This window comes from Balaenoptera borealis, assembly GCF_965194805.1.
Source record: "Balaenoptera borealis genome assembly, chromosome: 5".
NCBI classification, from domain to species: domain Eukaryota; kingdom Metazoa; phylum Chordata; class Mammalia; order Artiodactyla; family Balaenopteridae; genus Balaenoptera; species Balaenoptera borealis.
The window spans coordinates 13,833,878-13,856,192 of record NC_138862.1 but is presented as its reverse complement, the minus strand read 5'-3'; the positions used below and the strand labels follow the sequence as shown (position 1 = coordinate 13,856,192).

Sequence of the window (22,315 nt, the reverse complement as noted above, 5' to 3'; positions counted from 1 at the left end):
GTACTTTTCTCTTTAACAAACTTACTTACTTCCTTCCACACCGTCATCTACCTAAATCTCGGTCTTCAGCACAAATCCCTCTTTCTAAGCTCCTCTGGACACCTCCACATGGCTACCCCACTGATTGCTCAAATTTGACACACCATTCAGGCTCAAAACTTTCCACACTTACGATCCCTCCCAGAAGGCAGCCAGATTTATAAATGCAACAGGGAGTCTGGATGCAGTCAGAGCTAGTCTTCATCTGCCATTCAATGTCCCCGTGACCTTGAGTGAGTCAGTTACCATCCCTAGGGACCACTTTCTCCATCTGCAAAATAGAAAATCTCCCTTGTAGATTTGTGCTGGAGATGAAGTGAGGCAGCGTGTGTGAAGACATCCTTCATTAGTATTTAGTTAGGGTTTCATCAATGTTCATTTCTTTCTTTCCATATTCTCCTTCTTCCCCTTTTCTTTCTCCAAGGTCCCTAAAGCATCTTCTATATCTACCCTGTCCCTCATTCTTAATCCTTTTAATGCAAGTCTTTTTGCCTTTAATCCCCATCACTAATATCCATCTTTTCTGCCCAGACCATTCTATGTATACATCACTGCAAAACCAAACTAACGCACACTCAAGATGCATTCAGTGTCCTTCAAGAATGCCTCCACGTCAACCCCTGCACTGCTAGATGATGTACAAACACCCCTGGCACACCCAGCAGAGACAAGAGCCACAGAACTAAAGGAACAACTTTTAGAAGAGTCAGTTTTACTCAAAGATTTACTCAGAAGGTTAAGGAGAGCAGGGGTGTTGGGGCAGATTGATAATGGAATGAAATTTTAAACGTATATGATTTTCTAAGATGAAATACCCATCTTCCCCCCAAAATAAAATGGCACATGGAGTGGTTAGAGATTAATTCCCTTTTTATGGAGTGTTTTATTGAAAAATTTTACAAAGCTCTGTTCTTCCAAGATATTCATCACTTTTCTCTTCTGAATCCCCGCAGTTATCAGTTATTTGAATACCTGTCTTAATCCATCTCCTCTTGTAGGATCACAAGTTCCATGAAAGAAGGGACCACAGCTCATTACTTTTTATCACATGGTTCCATGGCACATGGCCCCTGTATTAGTCAAGGTTCTCCAGAGAAACTAAACCAACAGGATATGGATGCAGGGATGGACGGACAGATGGATGGATAAGTATTTTAAGGCATTGGCTCATGAGATTGTAAGGTCTGGCAAATCCACAATCTGCAGGGCAAACCAGCAGACTGGAGACCCAGGGAAGAGTTGATGTTGCTGTCTTGAGTTCAAAGTCATCTGGAGTAGAATCACTTCCTTCTAGAGGACCTTAGTCTACTTTTAAGGCCTTCAAGGGATTGAATGAGGCCCATTCACATTATGGGGGGATAATCTGCTTTACTCAATGTCTGATTTAAATGCTAAATCACATCTAAAAAATATAGGGAGGGAGAGAGGGAGGAAGGAAGGAAGGACGGACTACCATATGATCCAGCAATCCCACTCCTGGGCATATATCCGAAGAAAACCATGATTCGAAAAGATACCGTCACCCCAGTGTTCACTGCAGCACTATTTACAATAACCAAGACATGGAAGCAACCTAAGTGTCCATTGACAGAGGAGTGGATAAAGAAGATGTTGTACATATATACAATGGAATATTACTCAGCCATAAAAAAGAACAAAATAATGCCATTTGCAGCAACATGGATGCAACTAGAGACTGTCAGACTGAGTGACGTTAAGTCAGAGAAAGACAAATATCATATGATATCACTTATATGCGGAATCTAAAAAAAAAAAAGGTACAAATGAACTTATTTACAAAACAGAAATAGAGCCACAGATGTAGAAAACAAAACTATGGTTACAGGGGGCAAAGCGGGGGAGGGATAAATTGGGAGATTGGGATTGACATATACACACTACTATACCTAAAATAGATAACTAATAAGGACCTACTGTATAGCACACACAGGGAACTCAACTCTACTCAGTACTCTGTAATGGCTTATATGGGAAAAGAATCTAAAAAAGAGTGAATACATGTATATGTGTAACTAATTCACTTTGCTGTACAGCAGAAAGTAAATCAACCATACTCCAATAAAAATTATATAAAAAAAAAAAGCACATGAAGAGTGCCTGACATACGAAAAACAAAACAAAACAGGAAAACCCCACAGCCACCTCTAGACTAGCATTTAACCAAATTACTGGGCACCACAACCTAGTCAAGTTAACAGATAATATTAACCATCCCATGTCCCAGTAGACTTTTTGTCCAGTACCTAGTAATGGCATCAGTATCAGCCAAAGGAACAAAGAGAATAAAATGTATTCCCATACAGAATGTTTACAACTGAATAGCCAGCAGGTGTTCCAGACTGACTACCAGCCCACAAGCCCACCTGACTTGAGTTCTGAAGAAAGCTCTACTTGGGGTGTCCCTGGTCACCCCAGGCTTCAGGGCATGAAGGGGTCACTGAGAGAGTGGTCTGACTTTCATGATGTCATCTTTGCCATATATTTCTAGACAAAAGCACCCCTCCAAGCCTAAGTCTCCCAGTAGCCAACATCATCCAGAGTTGTGGCTCTCTTTTACTTCAACATGAAGAACAGCATCAAAATATATTTGCAGATGGGAAAACACAGGTGCGCCAACCCCCCCCACTTAATCTGCTCCCACCCCTCACACACATGAACAAATTATGCATCCTAGGTACATAAGCTTCCCTGTGACAACATTTCTGCTCTAGCCTTGGATCTGAAACCACCACCCTCTCCCACCTCGGAGCCAAGATTTCAAGCACACAGCAGGGCGTGGGTAGGGGTGTCCCCAGCAAGTCCTCAATTCCGATGCAGCTGGGCTTAAAATTGACCTTGAAATTGACCCCCCAGCAGGGGGGGTGGGGCGGGGTGTCAGGGTGTCAGAGTGATTGCTCACCACCTCCTACACTCTGCTCGTGACTAATGCATCACGCTGGGGAAGCAATTCCTCCCAGCTAGTTGGAATCAACAAGCCCACATTTAAACCAAACCACCACTCGGAAGCCTTGGGTATCATCAACACAGCCCTCCCAAGCCCTAAGTGTACCCCTTCCTGAAAATATTCACCTTGACAGAAAACAAGCAGAGAGATTTGGCTTAGGAGTTCTAATTCTGCTTCTCTCCGGGGCAGGGAACTTGAATTTTCAAGGACCGAAGCAAAGAACACGCCCAGTAGGGAGGCCATAGGTATTCCTCTTTGAGCACCAGGAAAACTTCTTAACTTGGGACAAATCATTTCATTTCTCTATGGCTGCAGATACTTCCTCAGTAAAATTCAGCACCTAGTAAGCACTTTCAAAATGTAGAATAAGGAGCCCAAAGTCGGGTGTGGTATGTAACAGGGAGAAAAAAGGTACTGTGTACATCATCAGTGTAGGGATTTGTTTTTCCAGTAGTGATTTTCCATTCAAAATAGCATCCAGGAGAAGAAGGAGGGGGCCTAATCAAGTGTATTCACTAAATAAAGCTCGGGGATCAAAATAACATCAGCCTTCTGGTTCTGCCGATGCCTCACTCACACAAGCACAGGAAAGTGCGGCCCAAACTAATGCTGGCACCAGGGTGCCAGCTCTAAAGCCACCTGTTTTGTTCTGTTTCTCTCACTCCATCCCCACACTCACAGGAACAGGCTGCCATCTGTGCTGTACCAGCTCGGCGTGGTTCTCCACAAAGGTAAATAAGATCCTGACGTTTTTCATCTAAAAAAAAAAAAAATCCCTTCAATTTTTGCTTCCAGACCTCAATCTCAATTCAACTCAACCCAATTCAATTTCAATGTGTGCTGAGAATCTTCTCTGTGGCTGGCTCAGTCCAAGATTCCATGGGGATGCTAAGATAGTGGAAGGTTCAAGGCACCTTAAAGAGTCTTAAGGATCTCGGGGGTGGGGAGGTAAGATGAGACAAGGACCCAAAAAACGCAGTAAAAGACCTAAGAGCAATCAGGTTGTCTACGATGAGCTCAGAGTGCTATGAAAAATGAATACTAACATTTAGCATTTTAGTATCTTAATGAAAATTTTAATGCTAAAGCATGCTGATGCCGCTAATACTACTTACAATGAAAAAATATGCTCTTAAGAGGGCAAAGGTAAAAACATACATTTGATTACAAGAATATGCACAATAGGACAAGATGGCAGTTTAATTTGACTGTGATTTTTTTAAGCGATGTGTTATGATTACTTAGGGAAAAAATATGATCATTTTGGCACCATTTAACCTATAATCAGAATATTGAAAATCCTTAGAAAAGGAAACATTTCTAATAATGGGGATTAATAATGGGTATTGGAAAATAATTTTGCTATAAAATCATGGTATAGAGGAGAATATTCATTCTAAAACACACACACACACACACACACACACACACACACACACACTCCAAAGGCTTTAATAAATAAGAATAGGTCATTTCAAATTTTAGGCTATTTAATTTTGAAATGGATGATTTTTTTTCATCCTAAAAGTTACAGAGGATTTCCCCAAAAGAGCCCCATATCAAGAGCCACCATTTTAAGACAGGTAAAAATGATGAAATATGAAATTTTAAAACTCTTGTGCATAAAGCATCTAGATAATAAAGAATACTTAGGGGTTGAAACTCATGTCTCTACTATTTCAAACGCTGATTCAAGAAGAAACGAAGTATGTCTGCTTGTCCGGGAGAGCTCTGGGTCACTTTAGTTCTAATTTGAGGATGGACTAGATTTTTTTTAAAATTTTTTAAAATGCATTTTTCTTCCAGTTTTATTAAGATATAATTGACATAGAGCACCGTGTAAGTTCCAGGTGTACAGCAAAATGATTTGACTTACATACATCACGAAATGATCACAGTAAGTTTAGTGACCAACCATCATCTCGTATAGGTACAAAATTAAAGAAATAGAAAAAATGTTTCCTTGTGATGAGAACTCTGAGCATTTACCCTCTTAACAACCTTCCTACATAATGTGCAGCAGAGATAATTATATACATCATGGAGTACATTACTTCCTTAGTACTTATCTTATAACTGGAAATTTGTACCTTTTGATTCCTTCAAGGATGGACTAGATTCTTGATCAGATTCTTGATCAAAGGCACATCCATAAAAGCTCCTCTCCTAAAACTGTGGGTACTGCCTTTTCAGGGCTATTCTAGAGGAACACTAGGAATACGTGCACTCTCTGTCACTGTGCTATGTGTTAAAAGAATGGCACCAGGGGTGAGTGAATCAAGAAAATAAATTAAAATCTCACATCATAAAAAATCAGAGGATATACCTGAAGATATTATTCCGAGTGAAACAGGACAAATATTGTACAATTCCACTTATATGAGGTACCTAGAATAGTCATTGAGAGAGAAAGTAGCATGGTGGTTGCCAGCGGTTGGGGGAAAGGGGGAGTCAGTGTTTAATGGGTATAGAGTTTCAGGTTGGGAAGAAACAAAAGTTCTGGAGATGGATGGTGGCAATGGTTGCAAAACAATGTGAATATACTTAATGCCATTGAACTGTACACCTAAAAATGGTAAATTTTATGTTACGTATATAATACCACAATTTAAAAAGTAGAGGGTTTATTAAGAACTAACGTTTTCAGAGTGCTTCAAAATTTGCAAAGCATTTCTATATACATTAGATCATTTAATGATCACAGCAACTTGGAGGAAAGGCATATGTATAAACTCTCGCACTTCTTTCTTTCTAAGCGACATGTCTATTGTTGAGTGGGTGGAAGAGTGTACTCATACATGTACTCATTTCTCAACCCCACACTCTCTTCCAACATTTGTACACATTCTGGAGATATACAGGGAATGTTTACAGATACTTTAAGAAACATGCATTCTGTGGTCAGAGTTGGGAATTCCAACTCTTGCAGTCAAGAAATGGATTTCACTTTATTTAACCCAGTGTTTCCCAAACTTTCTTAATTGTGCAACTTTATTTTGCAGAATATCTGTGAACAACCTGTGAGAAAGTGAGTATTTGATGGGTTACTACCGTACGAACTCATCTAATGAAAGGTACTCATTTATATAGATTCAGCCTCCTTGCAGAAGAAAGAGCCAAGTAATCAAGCTGCTTAATTAACTGGCAACTCCAAGTATCAATATCATGACTAGCACTATCCTCATCTGGTAATCTTCCCTCTCCAAAGGAAGAGGAAGAAAGGTAGATCTTCACTCATCCAGATCTTTCCATCAACCATAAAAGTACAACACTGATCATGAGGAAGATAATAATGACTAACCTGGTATCATCCTTGGCTCTTAGAATTCTTACTCACTGGACATGGATCAAATCAGATCCATTAACAGAACAGAAAGCCCAGAGATAAACCCACGCACCTATGGTCACCTTATCTTTGATAAAGGAGGCGAGCACATACAGTGGAGAAAAGACAGCCTCTTCAATAAGTGGTGCTGGGAAAACTGGACAGCTACATGTAAAAGTATGAAATTAGAACACTCCCTGACACCATACACAAAAATAAACTCAAAATGGATTAAAGACCTAAATGGAAGGCCAGACACTATCAAAATCTTAGAGGAAAACATAGGCAGAACACTCTATGACATAAATCACAGCAAAATTCTTTTTGACCCACCTCCTAGAGAAATGGAAATAAAAACAAAAATAAACAAATGGGACCTAATGAAACTTAAAAGCTTTTGCACAGCAAAGGAAACCATAAACAAGGCCAAAAGACAACCCTGAGAATGGGAGAAAATATTTGCAAATGAAGCAACTGACAAAGGATTAATCTCCAAAATTTACAAGCAGCTTATGCAGCTCAATAACAAAAAAACAAACAACCCAATCCAAAAATGGGCAGAAGACCTAAATAGACATTTCTCCAAAGAAGATATACAGATTGCCAATAAACACATGAAAGAATGCTCAACATCATTAACCATTAGAGAAATGCAAATCAAAACTACAATGAGGTATCATCTCACACCGGTCAGAATGGCCATCATCAAAAAATCTACAAACAATAAATGCTGGAGAGGGTGTGGAGAAAAGGGAACCCTCTTGCACTGTTGGTGGGAATGTAAATTGATACAGCCACTATGGAGAACAGTATGGAGGTTCCTTAAAAAACTAAAAATAGAACTACCATACAATATGCCCAGCAATCCCACTACTGGGCATATACCCTGAGAGAACCATAATTCAAAAAGAGTCATGTACCACAATGTTCACTGCAGCTCTATTTACAATAGTCAGGACATGGAAGCAACCTAAGTGTCCATCATCGGATGAATGGATAAAGAAGATGTGGCATATATATACAATGGAATATTACTCAGCCATAAAAAGAAATGAAATGGAGTTATTTGTAGTGAGGTGGATGGAGTTAGAGTCTGTCATACAGAGTGAAGTAAGTCAGAAAGAGAAAAACAAATACCGTACGCTAACACATATATATGGAATCTAAGGAAAAAAAAAAAAAAGGTCATGAAGAACCTAGTGGCAAGACGGGAATAAAGACACAGACCTACTAGAGAATGGACTTGAGGATATGGGGAGGGGGAAGGGTAAGCTGGGACAAAGTGAGAGAGTGGCATGGACATATATACACTACCAATGTAAAATAGCTAGCTAGTGGGAAGCAGTCGCGTAGCATAGGGAGATCAGCTCGGTGCTTTGTGACCACCTAGAGGGGTGGGATAGGGAGGGTGGGAGGGAGGGAGGGAGATGCAAGACGGAAGAGATATGGGAACATATGTATATTTATAACTGATTCACTTTGTTATAAAGCAGAAACTAACACACCATTGCAAAGCAATTATACTCCAATAAAGATGTTAAAAAAAAACCAAAAAACAAAAAACAAATCAGATCCATTTAGGGTTCAGGTATATGTGTGTGAGGGGTGGTGTGTATATGCATACATATCTATGTGTATATATGATTACTGGAATACAAGCTTTAAAAAAATAAAAAGCATAATGGTATACATGCCCCCGAAACCTTTTTTAATAAATTCTGGTATAAATGAGTCAGAGAAAGAAACAAATATTTTACTCTGTATTAAACAAACGTATCAGAGGAAGGAAGTGCAGGGTGAAAAGGAATACAGGTTTTACAGGTGATTTTATACAGCAACAATACTTCAATTTGGAGTTTAATGTATCACATTAATGACTTCTTCCCACTCATTAAAATAAAAACATCAACAGCCACGAAATGAAATTTCTAATCATAGGTTTGTTGTTTTTATATTGTGTTTTTAACACAGTGTATCCCCAAACCTTTAAGACATAGCAAAACTGTTCAAAATTAACTTGTAATATGTTATGCATATTTAATTCTCAGAAGGACCTCGATATCTCCCTTTGGGATGTAATCAAAACTAAATCTTCTCCATGCCTTTCAGAATGAAGGAAAACACAGCCCCGGCTTTCCAGGAGTAAACCTGGCCATGTGACTACCCCACCACCCTCCCCCGCTTCCATAATATTTCTGAGAATGCAATTAACTGCTGACATTGGCCCAGGCTTCAGTGGAGCAAACACTAAGCCTGCCGACTGTTAGTTCTTGTTGAGGCTTGTGCTGTTCGTTTGTTACGTATGTTCAATTTCTAATGGGAGTTTGTCAGCTTCTTTTGTTTGAACTTGACACAATGGGAAAAGCCCTTAAGGGTTAATTAATTAATCTCAAAATGACATCTGAAACAGATAACGAACAGGGCTTGAGCAACAGTGACAGACACCCAACAGCATCAGCCAAAATAAGGGCTGTTCCCAGACCAGAGTCATCTCAAACTCAGCTGTATTTCATTATGTCACTAGCCATCAAGTGGCCAGGACTAAGAGATTAGTGCCCAGAGAATGGATGGTGGAGCCAGACAGAATTGGGTGGAAATTTTGCTTCTGCTACTTAATACCTAAATCACCGGGAACGTTACTTCACATCACAAAGACTCAGTTTCCTCACTGGTAGAATGGGAATAATATGGGTAAACAGGACAATCCACTGGAAATCACCCAGGCCACTGTCTGAGCCATGGAAGTAATCAATAAATGATATCCTGGAGGACAGACTTCAGACTATACTACAAAGCTACAGTAATCAAAACAGCGTGGTACTGGCATAAAAACAGAAATATGGATCAATGGAATAGAGAGCCCAGAAATAAACCCACAATCTACAGTCAATTAATCTTCAACAAAGGAGGCAAGAATATACAATGGAGAAAAGACAGTCTCTTTGGCAAGTGGTGTTGGGAAAGCTGGACAGCCACATGTAAATCAATGAAGTTAGAACACTCCCTCACACCATACACAAAAATAAACTCAAAATGGCTTAAAGACTTAAACATAAGACATGACACCATAAATTATACCCTGGGGGGACGGGAAATATGCAATCTGTCATTACATCTAAATATTGATTAGTAACCATAATCTCCAGGCTCTTGCACCACAATTAGAAGCTTTCCCAAAAAAGCAAGAAAAATAAAATTAGTGAAATCAGTGCCTGAATTTATGAAATCTTTTTCCTTACTGATTACAGTGAAAACAAAACACATGAAGCCTTCACATGGAGTAGGAAGGCACGGCACATAACAACAGTCACTAGGGGTATCTGGTATCCATCTTCAATGATGAAGCATAAAGATGAGAAGTGACAACCCAAAAGACCATCGCCTTGTAAAATAATACACCCATTCTCTCGCTCTTGTATGCCTTTGCAAGCTTTTAGAAAAGATTATTGCTCCCCAACTTAAAGTCACAGCAAATGCATCTTCTAAATATAAGTAACCATGTTGATTAAAGATAACCAGAGACAAAAATTTCAATATCTTGGAAAGAATATTGCCAATGGCAAAACATTATTTATTTTTTGCCCCAGAACTTGTCAGGAATGCACAAAGCAAATCAGACTTACTAAATATAAATAAACTAAAAATAAAGTATAGATATACTATTTAGATTTAAAAGGTCACAGTTTTGAGGGATAAATACCTGCTATCTCATGGTAGGAGGTGCCAATAATAAAATGTGTTGGCTGCTAAATTGACTCAGAAAAGCCAGCACCAAAAATATGACTCATATGTTTGAGTAGAAACCCCCATTTATGGATGGAAGAGACAGAAAGGTCAGATCTGAATTGTAAATTTTAGAGCAGAGTTCCTCTACAGAGTGTGATTATATGACGTGATCACTTTTTGTTATCAAGCGTAAACAACAGCTATTACATCTGAGACACAGTGCTTAGTGCTTAAGGTTGGGAAGAGGTTGAGGTGTCCCATCAACTCTGACCCCATAAGCCCAGGCCTGGAGACGAGAGGCCTGTTCCTACAGGGCCTCAAGAGCTAGATTAATAGAGTGGAATTTAAAACTATACAATAAAAACCCTGGGTTCCATTTCTTATTCTTCTCTAGACTCTTATTATACAACCCTTATAACTATGGAATACAGACAAGGGCATTAAATCAGGACACAGTTAGAACTGAGAAGCATAAAGAGGAAGCTCATATAGGAATTATCCTCTACGTAAGTTCATCAAAGTATGCCAGACATATGCAGTTGATCTGCCCCTGCTATCCAGGTGGGATATTAGACTCAGAGAATAAAAAACAGTGTTATTCAACATATAGTTGAGATGTCAAATATCTTGCAAAACTCTCCCTCAATACTATCCACAGTCAATTTTAAGTAACTTCTGGATTATAGAGCGGCATGGCACTGCCTTCCCATTTATTAGCATCAAAATGATTTATAATTGTTAAAACAAAAAAGACCTTTAAAAAAACACTCTTTGGGGAAGAATGACTAAGATAAAGCCAAAAGCAGATGATATAGTGAATACGTATGAAACTCTATCCCAAGGTATGGCTCACCAGAAGCAATAAAATGTAAGTCACTTGCTTGGTGGGGTTCCTGAGAGTTTTGGCCTCTATCTGGCTGTGAAAGCTACAGATACGTTCGTATACTCTATTTACTCCTAAAGCAAGGAAAAGGTCCTTTTTTCAATTTCCTCAGAAACTCCAAGCCAACCTAAAGGTTTCCTAAGTTGGTACCAGAGGTATGAAAAATAATAAACAGCAACCACAGAAAGAATAGCAGCCTGTGGAGTGAAGAAAACAGAGAGGACGGGAAAAAAGAAAGGAAATCTTGGAAGCTTAGGGTCCAAAAGGAATCAGGTATACACCGATTAAATCCCAATCTTAAGTTTCAAATGCTCTTTGTTTCTGGGAAGCCATCAAGAGAAACTATTTTTAAGAAATCTAGCCTACCAGCCTCAAAACTGGGGGTCCAGTTCAATTCAGTCGAACAGTACCATGTGTTAAAGGTAAGAGTGATGTGCTAAAATGAGAATACGGGAAAGATTTTTTTTAACGTGGGTGTGGTTACTGAAAATTCAAGACAACAAAAAGATTTTTCCAGCCCTAGTAAATGTTAATAACAGACTGGAATATTATATCCTTGACATGTTTTGAATTTCAAAATTTACCCAACCCCTGTCTCAGATAACTATCTTTCATCACACTGGTGTGTGTGTATGTGTGTGTGTGTGTGTGTGTGTGTGTGTGTGTGTGTGTGTGAGAGAGAGAGAGAGAGAGAGAGAGAGAGAGAGAGAGAGAGAGAGAGAGAGAGAAGGGGGCAGAGAAGACATATTTATAAAGTAAATATTATAAATTTTATTTTTTTTAATTATTTACTTTTAAACATAGTTTTCTTTTTCACTATTAATGTTTCTTCTAACAGACTGATCAGTTGTTGAGAAGCGTTTTTTATTTATTTATTTATTTATTTATTTATTTATTTATTTATTTATTTAATTTTAAATTTTTTTGGCCACGTGGCATGCCGGATCTTAGTTCCCGGACCAGGGATCCAACCCATGCCCCGTGCACTGGGAGCACGGAGTCTTAACCACTGGACCGCCAGGGAAGTCCCAACAGTATACATTTTATATTTTTTTCTTAACAAGGATGTGCCACTGAACGTGTTCACTATGATCATCGTTTCACTAAACTATTGCTTTAAAAAAAAAATCTATCTATAAACAATTTTTAAAAATTAAATTTGGGGCCAAGAATTTTAGTTGATGATTTTGAGAGTGGCAAATTTGAGTAAGTCATACAGAAAGGTAAGTGGTAATGAATGAGCGTTTGGGGCACAGGATTGGGCAGCATGGATGAGGACGGGAAAGAAGAGGAAAGGGGAGGAAGGAGAGATGAGAACAGACAATTAAAAAAAAAAAGTGGTTCTCACCTTTTCCCCTCCCTTCCAGAACCACGGGGTACAGTTAAAAAGTAATCCTCGCAGGTTCCTCTGTGAGCCGCCCTTCCTCCCACCCCAACTCTCCTTGAGAAGATGCCCTTCTATCACCTTGCAAATCTTTTTTTTCTCCACAACCCAGATGTGGAGAAGAAAAGTGATGACAACAATTTCAAACTTTGGGTTTTTAACATGACTGAACTTCTCCTAAGTCTTTTAATAATTTGTATAAGAATGTGCCTGGAGGCACAGAAACTCCCCTTCCACACCAGTTACAAATTCTAAACAGGCTTCGTTGGGGTTTTTTTCAGTTGAGGAACAAAACCAATTCTCCCCTAAAACCTTCATTTTTTTTTTTTTAACATCTTTATTGGAGTATAATTGCTTTACAATGGTGTGTTAGTTTCTGCTGCATAACAAAGTGAATCAGCTATACATATACCTATATCCCCACATCTCCTCCCTCTTGCATCTCCCTCCCACCCTCCCTATCCCACCCCTCTAGGTGGTCACAAAGCACAGAGCTGATCTCCCTGTGCTATGCGGCTGCTTCCCACTAGCTATCGGTTTTACATTTGGTAGTGTACATATGTCCATGCCACTCTCTCACTTTGTCCCAGCTTACCCTTCCCCCTCCCTGTGTCCTCAAGTCCATTCTCTAGTAGGTCTGCGGCTTTATTCCCATCCTGCCCATAGGTTCTTCATGACCTTTTTTTTTTGATTCCATATATATGTGTTAGCATACTGTATGTGTTTTTCTCTTTCTGACTTACTTCACTCTGTATGACAGTCTCTAGGTCCATCCACCTCACTACAAATAACTCAATTTCGTTTCTTTTTATGGCTGAGTAATATTCCATTGTATATATGTGCCACGTCTTCTTCACCCATTCATCTGTTGATGGACACTTAGGTTGCGTCCATGTCCTGGCTATTGTAAATAGAGCTGCAGTGAACATTGTGGTACATGACTCTTTTTGAATTATGGTTCTCTCAGGGTATATGCCCAGTAGTGGGATTGCTGGGCATATTGTATGGTAGTTCTATTTTTAGTTTTTTAAGGAACCTCCATACTGTTCTCCATAGTGGCTGTATCAATTTACATTCCCACCAACAGTGCAAGAGGGTTCCCTTTTCTCCACACCCTCTCCAGCATTTATTGTTTGTAGATTTTTTGATGATGGCCATTCTGACCGGTGTGAGATGATATCTCATTGTAGTTTTGATTTGCATTTCTCTAATGATTAATGATGTTGAGCATTCTTTCATGTGTTTGTTGGCAACCTTAAAACCTTCATTAATATGTCTATAGTATACTGACCCCGAGATAATCTGAAATATACTTTCTTTTAAATTCTATTGAAGTATAGTTGATTTACAATGTTGCATTAATTTCTGCTGTAAGCAGAGTGACTCAGTTATACATATATACATATACATTCTTTTTCATATTCTTTTCCATTATGGTTTACCACAGAATACTGAATGTAGTTCCCTGTGCTATACAGCAGGACCTTGTTGTTTATCCATCCTCTACATAATAGTTTGCATCTGCTAACCCCAAACTCCCAATCCATCCTTAACCCTAACCCCATTGGCAATCACAAGTCTATTCTCTATGTCTGTGAGTCTTTCTGTTTTGTAGATAAGTTCATTTGTACCCTTTTTTTAGATTCCGTATATAAGCGGTATCATATGATACATGTCTTTCTCTTTCTGACTTACTACAGTTAGTATGATAATCTCTAGGTCCATCCACATTGCTGCAAATGGCATTATTTCATTCTTTTTAATGACTAATATTCCATTGTATATCTATGTGTATATATATATATATTACCACATCTTCTTTATCCACTCATCTGTCGATGGGCATTTAGATCATTTCCATGTCTTAGCTATTGTGAATAGTGCTGCTATGAACATAGGGGTGCATGTATCTTTTTGAATTATAGTTTTGTCTGGGTATATGCCCAGGAATGGGATTGCTGGATCATCTGGCAACTCTATTTTTAGGTTTCTGAGGAACCTCCCTACTGTTCTCCATAGTGGCTGTACCAATTTACATTCCCACCAACAGTGTAGGAGGGTTCCCTTTTCTCCACACCCTCTCCAGAAGTATGCATTTTTTAAAAAAACATGAGTTTTTTAAAAACTACAGTGGGGAGGGTATCCACTCACGGGAGTGGCCTGGCACAGGCGTGTCAGAGCCCAAGCAGGGTAGGGATGGCATCCAGGGTTAATCAGAGTCCTGCCAGAGTGAGGAATGGTGGACAGAAGAGCACAGAGGAACCCTCCTGAAGGGACCCCCACAGGTCCAATCAGGGAAGACCTGACTTATCAAAATAAATACTACCACTAACAGAGTATAACCATTGACTAAAATAGGAAACCGCAAGTCCATATAGATATAAATAAGTAAACTCAAAGTTTGTTGAGAAATAGGGGATTGACACCGTTTCAAAGTATCTCTCTATAAAACGTTTACTAATTACAAAGGGGAAAAGAATAACTTCCCAGCAGGGAAGGCTGGCAGATGCCATCTTAACCAAGAGACCAAGGTAAGTGACTGTCATCAGAAATGGGGTGGGTCCACATTGGGAGTTCCCAGGGAAGGCACAGTGGGAAGGACACACCATCACCATTTAATGTGTCTGCCAATGATGTGGAATGTGGATCTGATCTCGAGAAAGCCTCAAGCAAAGCCGAACTGACGGACAAGCAACAAAGTAACTGGCCTGGGCTCTTCAACAGAGTCAAAGTCATGAGCACCAAGACGGGGGAGCTGCTCCTGACGGAAGGCATCTGAAGACACGTGACAACTCAAGGCAACACATGCTGGAACTGGAAACATCTGTTACTTGAAATGGCGCTCGGGACAAATGACAAGAGTGGAAGAGGGTGTGATGAGGAGCCGACGGTACTGCATCAGCTCATTTCATGATTTTGAGCCCTGTAGGGTGGCCGTGTAGTAGCGTGCCCTTGCTTATAGGAAAAAAACACTCATGCCTGGGGGTAAAAGCAATTTACTCCCAAATCACTGAGAGACAACAACATTCTTCATAGGATAGTGCCAACTTTTCCCAAAGTTTGTGACAATTTCCAATTAAAAACAAAATTTGAAGGCTAATTGTTTATTTATTCTAAGTTACATACACAGGTACAGAACGGTTGTGGATCATTTGTACAAGGAGACATAATTTAGCAAGTGATTTGCTACATTAAATATGAGAATGCATGAAAGGATGTATAAAATTCGCTAGCTTCATCTTAGGAAAAAATCAAACAAAATCCCTTTAGCCACACGTGTTCATGTGCCCTTCTGTCCTCACCAGAATATCTGAACCCTCAGTCAGCAGGTTGGTGTAAACTCAGGGCCCTGGCTCTGTCTTTTCATGCCAAGCCACTCCTACAACTGTTGTTATCACTCCGAGTACACGTTAAGTGCATGGTACACTCAGGAACACCTCCCGCCAGCCAGAACACTGCCAGGAACTAAGGAACCAGACCAAAATAACTGCCGAGTGTTCTGCTTTCAAAGTCCACATTGCCACAGACTCGGAAAGCAACGGTGTTAGTCCCAGATCCTCCCCAGACAGCTCTGTGATGCAACCACACTGAGCCTCGGTTTTGTCATCTGGAAAATGGGAAGCTGGCATGATAATCTCTAATGCTGATCAGTTCCACCAGCATTTAACAAAGGCCTCCCCAGCCCCGGCCCTGTCCTCGAGGAGCTCCAGTCTAGCAGAGACTGGGGCGTGCGAATAGATGGAATGTGTAATGATCTCATTTCTGAGCACAGGCTTGATTCTGTTCAGGAAAGAGACAGCATGAGAAGAGGGGGAAGTTATGGGAAGATGTTGAGTCTCCACTGAACTTTGAGCATAGAAATAAGGGGCTCCCCCAAGTAGAATAAAGGGCTGGGGAGGGAAATTCACCCATGGGAATCTAGCTACTTCAGATAGTCAGCACTACACAATGGGTTGCTCTGGCGCCCCCTAGCTGTGTGACCTTGGGCAAGTTATGTAACCTCTGCATTTCCTTTCCCCATTTGTAAAAGGGAGAGGATAACATTACCCAGCCCGTCCTTGAGATGGTTAAATGCTTTAATGTATTCCACATGCACCTATATGGGTAACATTTAATCTATACTTAATTATTAAATTATTAATATGTGATATGTAATAGTATATATTAATAACATAATATTGAACTATTTTAAATGTTTGAGAATTTGATCTACATTTAATATATTCTAAATGCCTTGGTCTCTGGGAAGGTTTAATGCTTCAATATATTCTACAAAAGACCCTGGCACATAGTAAATACTCAATTAACATTCATTGATATTTATTACGATTGTATGGTTTATGAGGATTATAGCTCGGTGTGGCTCAGAAAGAGGATGCAGTGTGTGTGTGACGAGCGTGGGGTTGCTGCAATTTGTGCAACCAGCCAGGACCAGATTAGCTAGCTTCCAAAGACTGTAGACCACAAGACAAGGAGTCTGAACTTGACTCTGTCAGTAGTGGGAGTCTCTCTGTTGTAAGTTCTCATTTAGAACCTATTGATTCTCGATTTAACACACTGAGTTATCTGGTGTTTACAGCCAACAGTAAACCAAAGGCAGAGAGTTTCAAGGGACCAGTGGCTGATGGGGAGGAGGAAGAAGGGACAGAATACCACACACCAGATGTGACACGAGGAAATGAAGCAACCATGAGAAGAACAGTGCAATTAGCTCTATGGCCTCCCCTTTCTGGGCCTTCCAACCTCAATAACTTCTACTTGACCAAAATCTCAGCTTGAGAGAAAAAGAAAAAACGGACTACAGATTAAATTATGCGCCACATACTCTGTTGAAGATGACTGAGAAAGTATGAAATGTTCTAAATGCTTCCAAAATTATTATTAAAGATGAAAAGCTTTGGAATTTATAGGGGAAAACATCTCTTAGGCGGAAAAAAATCACATGGCTGGAATTCCACACTCCTGGATAGGAACGTCTGGCTGGGGTCCTCCTGAAAGTCAAGGGAGCTGCTGTTCAAACGAGGAAACTCGACGACGTGGCCTTCTAACCCTGAAACTCAGGTCAAGGTGAGGTACAAAGACAGACATCAGGGAATCTCTGAAGTTAGCACAGATCCACAGAGGAACCATCTGAAAAACCCAAATCTGATTATAACTAGAACGCATCATGCATGACCAGACATTAATTCTGGATCTTTAAGCAGGTTATAAATACATCATCAGGCAAAAAAGCAAAGTTCCCAGTGCAGCACTTTAAAAAAAAAAAAAAAAATTCCCTTCTTCCCCATTCGTGGGAAGCTCATGAACACCTAAGGTAAAAATAAATCCGGAATTCAGATCAAATAACTAGCTACCAAGTCAATCCCCTGTCAAGGTCTTCCTAATAGACACACCTCACCTCCAGAAACCCTTAAGATTAAGTTTATAACATGAAATTGTGACGTTAAATTTATTCCTTTTTCACCTGGGAAGTGAGGAAATGTAGCTTCCCAGCCCAGTCAAACCGATGAGGGGGCCACGTGCCTGTGTCACGGCCAATGGAATACAAACTCATATAATGTTGGCCACTTCCAGAATCTACCCCTTATACCTCCCCTGAGACCCTCCGGGTGGTGCCTCTTCTCTTCCCTACACATCAAATGCAGAGAAGCCAGAAGCCAAGCAGGTGGAGCAGCTTTGGGTCCCTGAATGACCCTGTGAAGAAAGAGAACCCGCAACAGATTGACAAGGGCAATCGTAAGCCTCCGAGTATACGAAGCCACTGAAATTTGGGGTTGTATATTAAAGGGGTCAGTCTATCTAGACGAAAAACTGCCTTGGGTTAAAGAACTTTGGTGAGAATCTTCTGGGTGGTCACAAAGCTACCAATTCCAAAAAAATTCTTGGAAATTTACCATCATGGAAGTTAACTTAATTTCACAGACTTACAACTGAGACATACTGGATTCCTGAAAACCCAGCCTTACCAGCTACCTTTGAGAAGTAGAAGTTAACCACTCCCACGTGGAAACTCCTAGCAACTGTGTTCTCTCCTAACAATTTAGTGACACCAAAACGACAACGCCAACTAAGATGATCTCATGATCACAGCCAGCAACCCTAAAGGAAGGGTTACCCAACAACGTGGGGTGTGAGAAGGAAGGAGGACGATATTCATTGAAAGAAAACCTATTAAAGGCAGTATGGCAAAATGTTTATTTCTATAGCACAGTGTAATCTGTATTTTTATACACTGACATGTAGCTCGGTGACTGGCATAGCATGATCCCTATGACAAAGGACTGCATCTCAACCTTTCTTTAGAGAAAGGAGAGTAAACATGTCTTCACAAGTCAGCAACACCTGCATCGGCTTGGCAGGACTCACAATATGTAAATAATGAACTGCCATACATTGGTGCTGGAACCAAGGAGGAAAACCTGGATTCCCTTGCCCAGTGTCTTCACTGTCAGGAAATGTTTTCCGACACTGCTTTGTTGATGCACAGAGAGGAACAGGGTCAAAAATTGCTCACTCTGGGGAATTAATATCCTCCAAAGGGAGACAGGAGGCCCTGAACTGAGCTGCCAGTTTTCTAAAAAGGGGAAGGACCTCACCTAGGGAACAGCTGATATTACTAAGAAAGTGTTTTCTCTTTAATGACACCACCCAGTGAAAGATAGAAGCTTTAAATATTGAAGTGAAATCACTCCAAAAATGTCCACCAAGATTCCCGGTAACTTGGGATACAGATTTTGGCCCAAACAGCCATGGGAGGTGGTTTATCATTATGTTTGAGTCAACTTAGTAATTTCTTAAAAGACTCATCCTCCCACACCTGGGTCTATGGACAAATTCAGGACGGGTCCATTTCCTCCGTGTTGGAGTGTATCAGTGCACAACGGGCAGTTCTTGGACTCGAGAGACAGGGGCAGGGGGTGGGGGCGGTGGATGGGACACCCTATTTTTGACTCAGCAGTCTAATTATCTCTGTCTACCTCTTCACAGGGAAAGAAAGGATTGAACAGTGACTGAGAAATTAGCCTCGAGGGCCAGGAAGACTATGCGGTGAGTCTCTCAACATCACTGAACTTCAATTTATCATCTGTAAATGGTAAGAAATCAGTTCTAGTGACTGTTCCTAGTAACACCGTACCACCACCATCCCACCCCCAAGTGACCAATGACGATTAAATGTAATAATATGCAAAAGCACATACTTGACTTGGAACGTAAAAGATGGATCAATAAAAGTTATTATTATTAGCACCTATCACTCAGCATGTAATGTCAGAGCCCTTGCAAACAGTAGGAAAACTGAGAAATAAAGAGATTTCAGGGGTTCTAAGAAGACCCCCCTTGTTCACAAAATACATTCCCTACCCAGCTGAATAATAACCAAAAAATCCACTGTTAGATGTTGATTTTTAATTATTTCTCGAGAAACACATACCTTTCAGAGAAGTAAACTTGCGCCTTATCAGTATGAAGCATTCACTGAATCCACAGATAATAAGAGGTCCCTTTTACAAACAACAAACTGAAGCTCAGAGAGGTCAATGATGTTGCCCAAATTCTTAAAAGTAGCTGAGTGGGAATTCCAACGTTGGACCATTGGACAATAGATAGATGGCCTTTTCCTATAGAATTCTGCCAGATACTAGTAACTGCATTCCTTCCGAGGGGAAAGTTTTTATAGCTAGAGAGAGTGAAAGGAAGAAAAGAGAATATGAAAACATTATGTAGATGGAAGGAATGAACGGGGCAGGGCATGTAACAGAAAGGAGTGTCAGGAAGCATTTTAATGAAGGTAGGGCTGCCCGACGAGAGATAGCTCAGCAACCTTCTCAAACTCACATCACACACAACCTTTAAATTATAGCAGCTACTGGAGCAAAAAATAATATTTATATGCATAGAGTACATCCTATATATTATAAGCTACAACGAGCTTTAACTTAAATCTTCTCGCAATACACTAAGAGTGGTAGAGAAGCAAGATTTTCATGCATAAATTATCTCTTCTAAGAATTTGACGACTTCCCTGGTGGTGCAGTGGTTAAGAATCCGCCTGCCAATGCAGGGTACACAGGTTCAAGCCCTGGTCCCGGAAGATCCCACATGTCAGGGAGCAACTAAGCCCGTGCGCCACAACTACTGAGCCTGTGCTCTAGAGCCTACGAGCCACAACTACTGAGCCTGCGTGCCACAACTACTGAAACCCGCATGCCTAGAGCCCATGCTCCGCAACAAGAGAAGCCACCGCAATGAGAAGCCTGCACACCGCAGCGAAGAGTAGCCCCTGCTCGCCACATCTAGAAAAAGCCCGCACGCAACGAAGACCCAACACAGCCAAAAATAAATAATAAATAAATAAATTTATAAGAATTTGAATGCATTGATTTGGGGGAAATATTTGCTTTGAGTATTGTTGATAACTCTGGAAATTCAATAAACTCCTTTCTCTAAAGATTGACACAGTACCTACAAAAAGTACTTCTGAGGGGGAAAAACACCAGGAAAGTCACTTAACTCTCTTTGAGAAATTTTTTTTTTACCACATTTACTTTAATAACAGATCCTGGCACTTGAGTTTTAATGATATTCTGAGTCTTTGTGGAGACTCCCATCTGGGTTCCAAAAATCAACATTTGCAACATTTGTAAGTGAACAGAATGTTGGTTCACAATCCAAAGAGAGGAAAGAGAGATTGTTCTTTTAATGTCATTTATGACGTGTGGGGGCAAAATAATTTATACCAAAAAAATGTACATTTAAAAAAAATTGATTAGGCAGATGCTTTAAAGAACATTACCATAGTGCTCATCTCCTTGGTAAATGCAGCCCAAATGTACGGATTCTGAGAAGTTCTAAAGGAAGTATAAAATGCCATTCCCCGGGCTTCCCTGGTGGCGCAGTGGTTAAGAATCCGCCTGCCAATGCAGGGCACACGGGTTCGAGCCCTGGTCCGGAAAGGTTCCACATGCCGCGGAGCAACTAAGTCCGTGCGTCACAACTACTGAGCCTGCCGCTCTAGAGCCCGCAAGCCACAACTACTGAGCCTGCGTACTGCAACTACTGAAGCCCGCGCGCCTAGAGCCTGTGCCTCGTAACAAAGAGAAGCCACCACAATGAGAAGCCCGCGCACCGCAACGAAGAGTAGCCCCCGCTCGCCGCAACTAGAGAAAGCCCGCGCGCAGCAACGAAGACCCAACACAGCCAAAAATAAAGTAAATAAATAAATAAATTTATTTTTAAAAAATGCAATTCCCTTACGGTATACAAACAATTCAACCACTACTAGGAATACTGATTAATGCTTACTGAGGATTTATGCTATGCATTCTACATGTGTAAACTCATAATCTTCCCAATAATCCTGGGAGAAGGAAATTATCATTATCAGGATCATTTTACAGATGAGGAAACTGAGTCTAGGAACGTTAAGTCTCTTACCTAAAAGTGCTCAAGTGGTGGCCTGGTGGGGATCACACTGATCTTTACTTAGCTGGAGAGGAGGAAAAAAAAGACTGAATATAAAGAAAAATCAGGAGAGCCTTCAAGAGTAGGATTTAAGCTTATTTTCACAACTGTGGATAAGTGATGACTTGGGATAGGCTGTCAAGACATTAAAATGTTAGTGGAACCAGTGGACTCTTGGACCTTTTTTATAAGGAAGAAAAAGGGCCAACACAGTCAAAACAGATCATGAAAAGAAAGCATGAATTTCTTTAAATTGCTCCCACTGCCCTAAATATATACAGTAAAACAAGCAGAGCAGACATCAGGCTTCTCAAACTGGGGCCTATATTTTTCATCTCAACTCAATATATAGACGTATAGCCTGGTTTCTTTTCTATTATGTTCCATTACATTGTTTTGGTAATGTTGGCCCCAAACCACTAACATTATTTAATAAACCCCAAAAGGGTCTCAACCATCAGTTAAAAATCACTGCCCAGATGGAAATTACAAGTCTCCACATGAAGCCATTTGTATTTCTTTTAAACATTC

At 40.3% G+C, this 22,315-nt stretch overlaps 1 protein-coding gene across 10 annotated transcripts in view; it reads right to left on the bottom strand.

Annotated features, from left to right (window-relative positions):
* The window catches only part of TIAM1 (TIAM Rac1 associated GEF 1), a 204,372-nt gene that overhangs the window by 156,045 nt on the left and 26,012 nt on the right, over positions 1–22,315 (bottom strand). For 3 of the 10 annotated variants that reach the window (XM_082393657.1, XM_082393654.1, XM_082393655.1), the window contains 2 exons: positions 19,755–20,000; positions 3,684–3,761 (listed from right to left, as the gene is read on the bottom strand). The exons of 3 other annotated variants lie outside the window; for them this stretch is intronic. Coding sequence is in view for 4 of the 7 variants with exons in the window: in XM_082393654.1 (XP_082249780.1) it covers positions 3,684–3,699 (16 nt within the window). In the remaining 3 variants the exon portion in view is untranslated. The remainder of the gene's footprint in view (positions 1–3,683; positions 3,762–19,754; positions 20,001–22,315) is intronic. 4 more of the 10 variants (XM_082393649.1, XM_082393656.1, XM_082393660.1 and 1 more) reach the window with 2 other exon arrangements.